This window comes from Lissotriton helveticus, chromosome 5_1 (genome assembly GCF_964261635.1).
Source record: "Lissotriton helveticus chromosome 5_1, aLisHel1.1, whole genome shotgun sequence".
Lineage (NCBI taxonomy): Eukaryota > Metazoa > Chordata > Amphibia > Caudata > Salamandridae > Lissotriton > Lissotriton helveticus.
The window spans coordinates 457,029,130-457,038,332 of record NC_136065.1 but is presented as its reverse complement, the minus strand read 5'-3'; the positions used below and the strand labels follow the sequence as shown (position 1 = coordinate 457,038,332).

At 46.7% G+C, this 9,203-nt stretch overlaps 1 protein-coding gene across 1 annotated transcript in view; it reads left to right on the top strand.

Moving 5' to 3' along the window:
- The first annotated feature begins 1,907 nt into the window (after window positions 1-1,907).
- ARHGAP22 (Rho GTPase activating protein 22) overlaps window positions 1,908-9,203 on the top strand; it is a 485,114-nt gene continuing 477,818 nt past the window's right edge. The window contains exon 1 of the mRNA XM_078642703.1: window positions 1,908-2,376. Coding sequence (XP_078498829.1) covers window positions 2,343-2,376 — 34 coding nt within the window. The 5' untranslated portion in view covers window positions 1,908-2,342. The remainder of the gene's footprint in view (window positions 2,377-9,203) is intronic.

The following is a 9,203-nucleotide window of genomic DNA, read 5'->3' as shown; positions in this document are numbered from 1 at the left end:
TGGAGTATTTTTTGTGATTTAGGTCTCGTGGGGAGGATATACTCCAGTCTCCTTCCTCTCAAAACCCCCCTGACCACTGGTGAATTTATCAGTGATCCCTTGTGTAATTGACTACAACTCAAAGACATTAGTTTGTCAAAGAAAAGTTCAAACTAGGAAACATGGCATCCTGACTACATGTGCCAACCTGGCAACCATACATTGGGGTCTGACTGAGTAGATTCACACTGGGAGACTGGTCTCATCCATGGGCGCCGGAAGAAGTCTGCACCATGGGCTGCCATCACCTGAAGCTGAATTTTAAAAAAAATGGTTTATGCCCATTCGACTCGGTTTTTTAAAACTATTTGGATGGCACTCCCACAGCAATTTTCGGCAGGGGGTACGCCACACGAGGGAGATGGTGTTCGAGAGCAAAATATAATTTCACCAATTGGGACAAAAATCCAGCACCACCTTGAATGTAGACAAGCCAAACGCACTTATGTCTCACAGATACCACTGACACCCGTTCGGTAATTTGGAGGGAAAAACACAGTCCTTAGAATATTGACCAATCACAATCACACGACATACTTATTGCTAGTTGCTTTCTAAGCGCGAACAGGCACCTTTCATTCTTTCAGTGTGTTTCTGAAATGCTTCCCATTGGACAGAGACCGCCCCAGGAGTAAAAGGGTGTCTTTTAAGGACTGCGCAGGTCTGCCTGCACGAGCCATGACTTGGCTCTTTTCCTGAGCGCTGGTCCGCACCTCGGAGTCTACAGACAGCAGCTTCCCAGCAGGCCGGGGAGGGGCTGCAGGCCCAGGGCGCCCTCAGCGCTGCGCAGGCAGATTAATAACCCCGATGCAGGGCCAATTAGGAGGAGCACCCGGCCCAGCTCTGGCTGCCTGCGACCCGTGATTTATAGATAGTATTACTCAGGCACTTAATGGCGAGTTGGAGGGGAATTAATTGCATGGCTGGATAAATAATGCAGTGAGGTGGATTTAGTAGAACGCTGCACGCCACCCGCTCCCGGGTCTGAGAGTGCAAGGAGGTGCGCGCAGGGGGGCTCCCCTGAGTCTTAATGCAGTGGTGTTTGTGAGGGGGTCTAGACGCGCGAAGGGTGGGGTGTCTGTTGAGGTCTGCTGCTGGGTGTCAGAGTACAGTGCTGCTGCCTATAGGAAGGAAGCTGCCATGGGGCGGGAGTGGCAACTCCGAGGAAATGTCTTTTATTATTTGTATTTGTTTGCAGTTTTATAAAGCTTGAACTCTACCCGAAGTTATTAGATCGTTTCACGTGAGCACCATTCGCATACATTACACAAGGACACATTCGATTTTGGTAGGTGGGGGAAGATTAACTGATTTATTTGCCCACAATCCCAGGATGTTGAGCCGACGCGGAGACTCCCAAAGTCGACAGCTCTGACCGTTACGCCACATCCTCTCTTTTAGGCCTGAGAAGGGGGTGCTCAGAGTCTGTGTAAGCGATGGACAGTGGGGTGGGGGTAGGGTAGGGGAGAGTGCTTGTTCAGGGGATTTCTGTCAATAGAGTAGGGACTGCACTGAACTCCAGTGAGTGAGGATGGACGGCTGCGTAGAGGGACCCATAGATCGAGAGGACACGTGGGAGAGGCTTCTAGGAGCTGTGAGTCCCTTTCATTTGGCGTCTCGTAGTTGTACCCGCGGATATTAATTTCTCTCACGTTTGAAGGGGATAGTCCTGTGCAGCGTGCTCCTCGCTCAGAGCAGGCAGCCCTGTGCAGCTAGCGCCTGCCCCCGAGGAGAGCTGCTGGTCCCCGGGGATCCTGCCAGTGAGAGGCGCTGACTGTGTAGGGCCGGGTCATGGAGTGGGAGGCGTCTGTGGCTCTGGGGGCTTCCTGGAAGTGAGCGGCGAGCGGTGCTTCTGCATCCCCTGGGATAGAACCAGTCTCGGATTGGACGGAAAATGGCTGTGTCAGGAGGAGCCGCTGCGGAGCACATGGAGGGTGGGGGTGGCTGAGTGAGGCGTCTGGCCGAGAGCATGCACATGCTGGCCGAGGGATGCTGCTGATAGCGCACATGGATGGAGCTCGCGTTCGGGGCGCGTGGTCCTGGGTGAATTGTGTTGTCACCGGAGCATAAGCACGGAGCATGGTCGCAGCCCAGAGGAACGATACAACAGTCGAACGACTAGCGCCTGGATCTGTGATTCTGTCTTCAAAGCGCAAGGCAGGGTGGGTCAGTGATACTCATAACGGAACCACAGGCGGAGGAGCATAGCTCTGCTGTCATGGCACATGGTGGTATAGTGATGGTGCTAGCGGGGCACAGGATGTCTGAATGATGCCAAGGCGGTGAAAGCAAAGCTCAGGAAAATGCTGAGTCCCAAGATGAGGCCGGTCAGGAGAGGTAAGTGGATCCTGAGTGCAATGGCGGTGGGGTCAGTGAGTGTGGGGCGGGATCAAAGGTGTCTAAAATGAACAAAATATTCTGTAACTCTTTTGTTGGTCTTTCAACATTTTTCAGTTAATTGCATTTAAAATAACGCACACCTTAAATGGAAACAAAATGCAGGCTAACCTAACCAGTGAGAGATGCACTACTTTACATTATGAAACCTCTATTGGTTAATGTGATCACTGCACATGCCTGCATTCGAGGTGGACAAGCAAACTAAAAGCTCGAGCCAGCCTCAAGCCTGAAACCCGGCTCTGGGTCAACTCGAGGTGAGGTCTTGTTGGAACCTCAAGCCCATAACAAGCTGAACTTTCAGGTCATACCTGTCATCTTCCCTGCAACCAGGATGTGGTGGTATGACCAAAGCTGCTGGCTTTGGGACTGGGTAACCAGGTTCGAGTGTCAACTCAATATTCTGTGATTTTGGGCAAAACACTTAATTTCCTTGTGCCTATAAATCTTGTGTAATGTAACTGGTGCTCAGGCGCGCAACACCTATTGGGCTTACCGGGCTTCAGCACCCCCGCCCCCCACCCCCCTGTTGTGTCTGTCAGCCCGGCTGAGACAGCTTCCCGGGCACACACACAGGTGCACCCAAGTACTTCACAGGTCTTTAAAAGACAATTTACTTGTTAATGAAGCTTTTGTTGTGTTTTTACCCCTTCTTAGAGTCACTCTGCCTATGACTGGAAGAATTAAGCCCTCCCTTCCCCCCCCCCCGAAATCTTTTTCAGCCCTCCGCCGAAATTTGGCTCTAGTTGCCCACCTGCTGGTGCTCTTGTAAAGTGCCCCAAAACCTTTGGCATTTGGGTCAAGTTTGCGTTCTATAAAATCTGCAGAAAAATTCACTAAGGTGGTAAACACAAAGCCTTAACATATGGCAAGACAATTAGATACCGATTTAGTGGCTGATTTGTACAAAGTGAAACCAGATAACCTGGATAAATCACGGCTTCACCACTTAACATGTGTGAAGTGAGGTAAATATTTTATTTCACCAAAACTCCTTTTTTCTTCATTATTGCGCATGAAAGCCTTTCACTCATGTGAGTTCAGAGTACCAGTTGTACAAAAACCTACGGTGTTTGATTTAATAGACTATATTGTCCCTCTATAATAATCTGGACCATATCCAGGGTTTACATGACAGCTGTCTTGCCTCTTAGTTCACTAATGGTTCAAGAACTGTCACTTTTAATAAGCACTTCTAAGCAAAGTGCTATAATTTTGTGACATATAAATGCCAAAGCTTCTACATATTATATAAATACACTTTGTTGAATTCTGAGGAGACCTTGTATTATTGTATTTGATGTTGTAGGATTTACATAGCAATCATTTCAGGACTGGCTCTTGAGTGGTCTCTAAGAGCTTAGACAGACCCTTGGATTAGCTCTGGCTTGGCTCTCCGTGTTAATTTGTTGGCTCGCATACCTCTAGTCTGTGTATTTATTTATTCATAAAGTTTTATATAGCACAAACAAGATCCCGACGGATATCAGAGCGCTTTACAAAAAGGATGGATGGGGGGTAACATAAATTATTGACATTAAGTAGGAATAAAAGCAAGAATAATCACATAAATACAAGACGCATGGGCCAAAGGAGGGTAACACAGTAAGCAGGTACATAGCGGACTAAACGGGGGGCACACTATGAGATAAAGAAGAGCAACATCCAATCATGGTCCAATGGTTGTAGGATCAATGATCTTGAGCAGGTGAACCTAGCCCAATTAAGGTAGGAATTTGTTCATTAAGAATTTTTTGACTTTCAGTTTGAAAGCAATCGTTGAGGAGATTCTGCGTATTTCTGGTGGAATGGAGTTCCATATCTCTGTGGCGCCGCCGGAGAAGGCTCGCTGGCAAGTTCTCTTTTTCCTAAAGATTTGTGGTTCAGGAGGAAAGTGTTGGCGCTTCTTGAGGCTCTACCCCCGCAGGATAGTTCAAGTGTTTGCGCTAGGTACCAGGGCGTTTTCAAGTGGAGGGCTTTGTGCGCTAGAACGGCAATTTTTAACTGAATTTGTGCTTCGTTGGTCAACCATTTAAGAAATTTTAGGACTGGGGATATCTGCACATTTTGTTTGGTACCTGTAACCAGTCTGGCCGTTGCATTCAGAGATGCCCATAGTGGAGTCAAGGGGAAAACAACAGGAGTATAACCCGTAGACCAAATTGAGATCTGGGTATATATATGTTTCAAGCAACAATATCTCAATCGGATTCACTGAGACAGACAAATATACGTGTATGTACAAAACATTACAAGGTCGCAAAAAAAAGAAGTGAGACTCTCGGTATCAATTTTGGAAAGTGTATGTAGCATCATATATTAAAAACATTTTACACAGGACAGTTGTAGAAGCACTGTTAGCATAAAATGCGATGGCAACCCAAGGGGGCTTTGTGCACTTTGTGCTCGTGAAACAAAGAGTGACGGCGCGAGTGACAGGTGGGAGAACACAGCAAAGGACACAAGGTGACAAAGTTAAAGACAATATTTACAAAAGCAATGGTTCTTCATCAATAAATGGGTAATAAATATTTGTTTTGGGAACCAAAGTCGAGAATGCGCCGTGAGTCGTGCTGTACGTAGGGTCGACGGCGTTTCGATCCTATCTAGTGAGGATCTTCATCAGGACCGGGTTTGACGGATTGGGCCGTGCTGTATGGGGAAGGAGAGGAAGAATGAAGCACACAGTGTTGTTTTGAATACCCCTCACACACCAACAGGCCCCTTGGTGTCATGCTTCATCATCGGGGCCTTCGCACCCCTCTACGGGATGCGGCGTGCTGCGACTCACGACTACGTAGGAGCACTTTAGGTGAACTATGTGTTGGTGTGTGTAAGAGGCAAGATGAGTGAGTGGTGAGGTGAAAAGTGATAGTTAAAAGATACCTGGCTCGTAGGAAAAAAATAATAAAAAGTTTTTATTAGGCCCTCGGCTGGTATCATTAAAAGGGTGCAGGGTGAGGTTATCTGTTATATGTTAGGGAACAGAAACCTCAGAAGTGCGTCAACATGTTTCGGAGTGTAGGAACTCCTTCTTCAGGACGAGAATATGCACAACTATCCTCACCTTACTCACATGGGGTGTAGATGTAAAAGTGTACTCTACAAAAAATGAAAAGGTGAAATGTACCTATTGGTGTTATTTAGCGAATAAGGTCTGTTGCGCCCAATTGGCGATAGTGGTACAGAACTTATGGACCAAGGCTAGCTGGCCTCATGAGCCAAAGCGTGGTTTTGGGGGTTCTTTCTTCCTGCTCAATGTGACAACGGATTCTGCAAGACCTGGTGGGCTGCCTTCCCCTCAACGCGGCTCCGATGATCGCTTTGGCTCATGAGGCCAGCTAGCCTTGGTCCATAAGTTCTGTACCACTATCGCCAATTGGGTGCAACAGACCTTATTCGCTAAATAACACCAATAGGTACATTTCACCTTTTCATTTTTTGTAGAGTACACTTTTACATCTACACCCCATGTGAGTAAGGTGAGGGTAGTTGTGCATATCCTCGTCCTGAAGAAGGAGTTCCTACACTCCGAAACATGTCGACGCACTTCTGAGGTTTCTGTTCCCTAACATATAACAGATAACCTCACCCTGCACCCTTTTAATGATACCAGCTGAGGCCCTAATACAAACTTTTTATTATTATTTTCCTACCAGCCAGGTATCTTTTAACTATCACTTTTCACCTCACCACTCACTCATCTTGCCTCTTACACACACCAACACATAGTTCACCTAAAGTGCTCCTACGTAGTCGTGAGTCGCAGCACGCCGCATCCCGTAGAGGGGTGCGAAGGCCCCGATGATGAAGCATGACACCAAGGGGCCTGTTGATGTGTGAGGGGTATTCAAAACAACACTATGTGCTCCCCACCATTGTAGGGATCACTACCACCACTTGAGTGGATTCCATTTTGTTTATGTAAATTGCCAGGGGAGACTGAATCCACTTCCTCCTCTCCCTCCCCCCTTTTGTTAGTTTGTTGAGGAAGAATGAAGGTCATTGCCCGGAGAAGCTGGGTGGGGCTAGCGCGATGTGTCAGGGGGTAGGGGAGGGCAGGGGGAACAAAGAACCTCCTGTGGAGCTGGGGGTAATGAGGAGCTAGGTCCGAAGAGGGCAGAAAAAGGAGGAGGAAAACGATCCAGGTCGGAAGGGTGGAGAGGGGAAGGGGGTAAAAAGAAAGGAGATTATTCATGGTCAGGGGCTTTCCCAGGGTGATTCCGAGAGATTTGGCTGAGTGTATAATGAGGGGGGTGCAGTTGAAAGCCGTGCGATGATTCAACCATAGATCTAGCTTGGGGATGTAGTTCGGAGGAGAGATGAGAAGGAATCCAGTTTTGGAGGTGGTGAGCAGGAGATGGTTCTCAGTTAGTAAATTTTGAGTAGACGATAGGGTAGAGTTGAGTTAGATCATGTTATCCAGGAAGGAGATTTTTAAGTAGAGTTACGTATCGTCTGTATACATATGGAAGAAAGTGTATGTTGTATCAGAGACCCACAGAATTAAATTCTAGTTGGTGCAGTGAGGAAAAGTGATGTGTGTTTTTAGTGTTATGAGGTCACAGCCTGTGACATACTGTGTGTAATGCAAGTTTAAAGTAATGACTTGCATGTTCACTGGGGATAGTGAACATGTAAGTCATTACTTTAAACTTGCATTACACACAGTATAAAATGGATTGCCACAAAATGGACAAAACGATTTAGCTATAAGATCAAAATAAATGTGTAAACCTTTTTTCTTAACTCTCTATTAAAAGCGCACCCTCCATTGGTTAGTTGATAACACTCTTACAGTACCGCTCAAAAAGAGTACATCTTTGTCCTCACAAAACTTCAAGGGATCTCCATCAAAGGCAATACCAACTTCTAAGCAGCCTTTATATATGAACATTTTCCAATTGCTCACATTTACATTTGTTTCAGGCAGCAGATACCCTGGCAAGAAGCTTGTTTCTTGTTTAGACCTCTGTCCTTCTCTTGGCTTCACAGCACTGGAATACTCCCTCTCTTCAGCTTCAGCTGAGATCTCAAATAGTTGCAATTAACTGTCCTGGACGGTTGTCTTTTAAGTAAAAGTAGGGGACTGTTTTTGAAAATTAAAAAAGAAGGGCTGGTCGAGCTCTTCAGACACTGCCCACAACGACCTCTGCTCTGGACCTAGCTGAGGAGTGGGCAGTGTCCTGCAAAACAGAATCCAGTTTTGGAGGTGGTGAGCAGGAGATGGTTCTCAGTTAGTAAATTTTGAGTAGACGATAGGGTAGAGTTGAGTTAGATCATGTTATCCAGGAAGGAGATTTTTAAGTAGAGTTACGTATCGTCTGTATACATATGGAAGAAAGTGTATGTTGTATCAGAGACCCACAGAATTAAATTCTAGTTGGTGCAGTGAGGAAAAGTGATGTGTGTTTTTAGTGTTATGAGGTCACAGCCTGTGACATACTGTGTGTAATGCAAGTTTAAAGTAATGACTTGCATGTTCACTGGGGATAGTGAACATGTAAGTCATTACTTTAAACTTGCATTACACACAGTATAAAATGGATTGCCACAAAATGGACAAAACGATTTAGCTATAAGATCAAAATAAATGTGTAAACCTTTTTTCTTAACTCTCTATTAAAAGCGCACCCTCCATTGGTTAGTTGATAACACTCTTACAGTACCGCTCAAAAAGAGTACATCTTTGTCCTCACAAAACTTCAAGGGATCTCCATCAAAGGCAATACCAACTTCTAAGCAGCCTTTATATATGAACATTTTCCAATTGCTCACATTTACATTTGTTTCAGGCAGCAGATACCCTGGCAAGAAGCTTGTTTCTTGTTTAGACCTCTGTCCTTCTCTTGGCTTCACAGCACTGGAATACTCCCTCTCTTCAGCTTCAGCTGAGATCTCAAATAGTTGCAATTAACTGTCCTGGACGGTTGTCTTTTAAGTAAAAGTAGGGGACTGTTTTTGAAAATTAAAAAAGAAGGGCTGGTCGAGCTCTTCAGACACTGCCCACAACGACCTCTGCTCTGGACCTAGCTGAGGAGTGGGCAGTGTCCTGCAAAACAGACTCCTTGCAAGCCTCAGACATCTCACACCCACTTTTTATACCTTCACCTCCCCAGACCCGTCCTACCCTACACCCTGGCCGTCGCGGTCTTTTTCTTCTCTTTGGTCAATCCTTTGCTCATCTCCCCCTCTCATCCGTTCTGTTCATGGCGTTCCTCTCTGCTCTCTTCCTCCTCTACTGCCCGTCCCTGGATTGCTCTCACCGCGTATGTCCCTCCCAGGAAATGCTTCCCTTGACACTGTTTTCTTGTTCCAGGAGTAAGGGTTAATGTTGTCCTCGGGGTGCCTCTTATCTGTCTCAATGAGCTGTGGTGTGGCTAGACCCTTGGCCGCCCATGGCGGTCCCTGAGTTTGCTGCCCATGGTGGCTGCAGTGAAGAGCAGGGGCAGTAGCGGCCGGTGGAGGGAGTGCTGTGGGGTGGTGGGGCGGGGCAGGGGAGGAGCAGGGTGAGAGGTAGTAAACTATGGAATATGGCCAAACGGAGGTAAGTAAACAAATAAATAAATAAAACAAATTTTGTTGCGCATGCTGAATTGCATTTTGCAATGCAGCGTGCGCAATGAACTTCGTTTTATTTATTTATTTGTTTACCTACCTCTGTTCGGCCGTATGCCGTAGTTTACTACCCCCCAACCTGCTCCACTACCACCCCGCAGCACTCCCACCACCGGCCGCTACTGGCAAGGGTTGCTGGTGATTCCTCG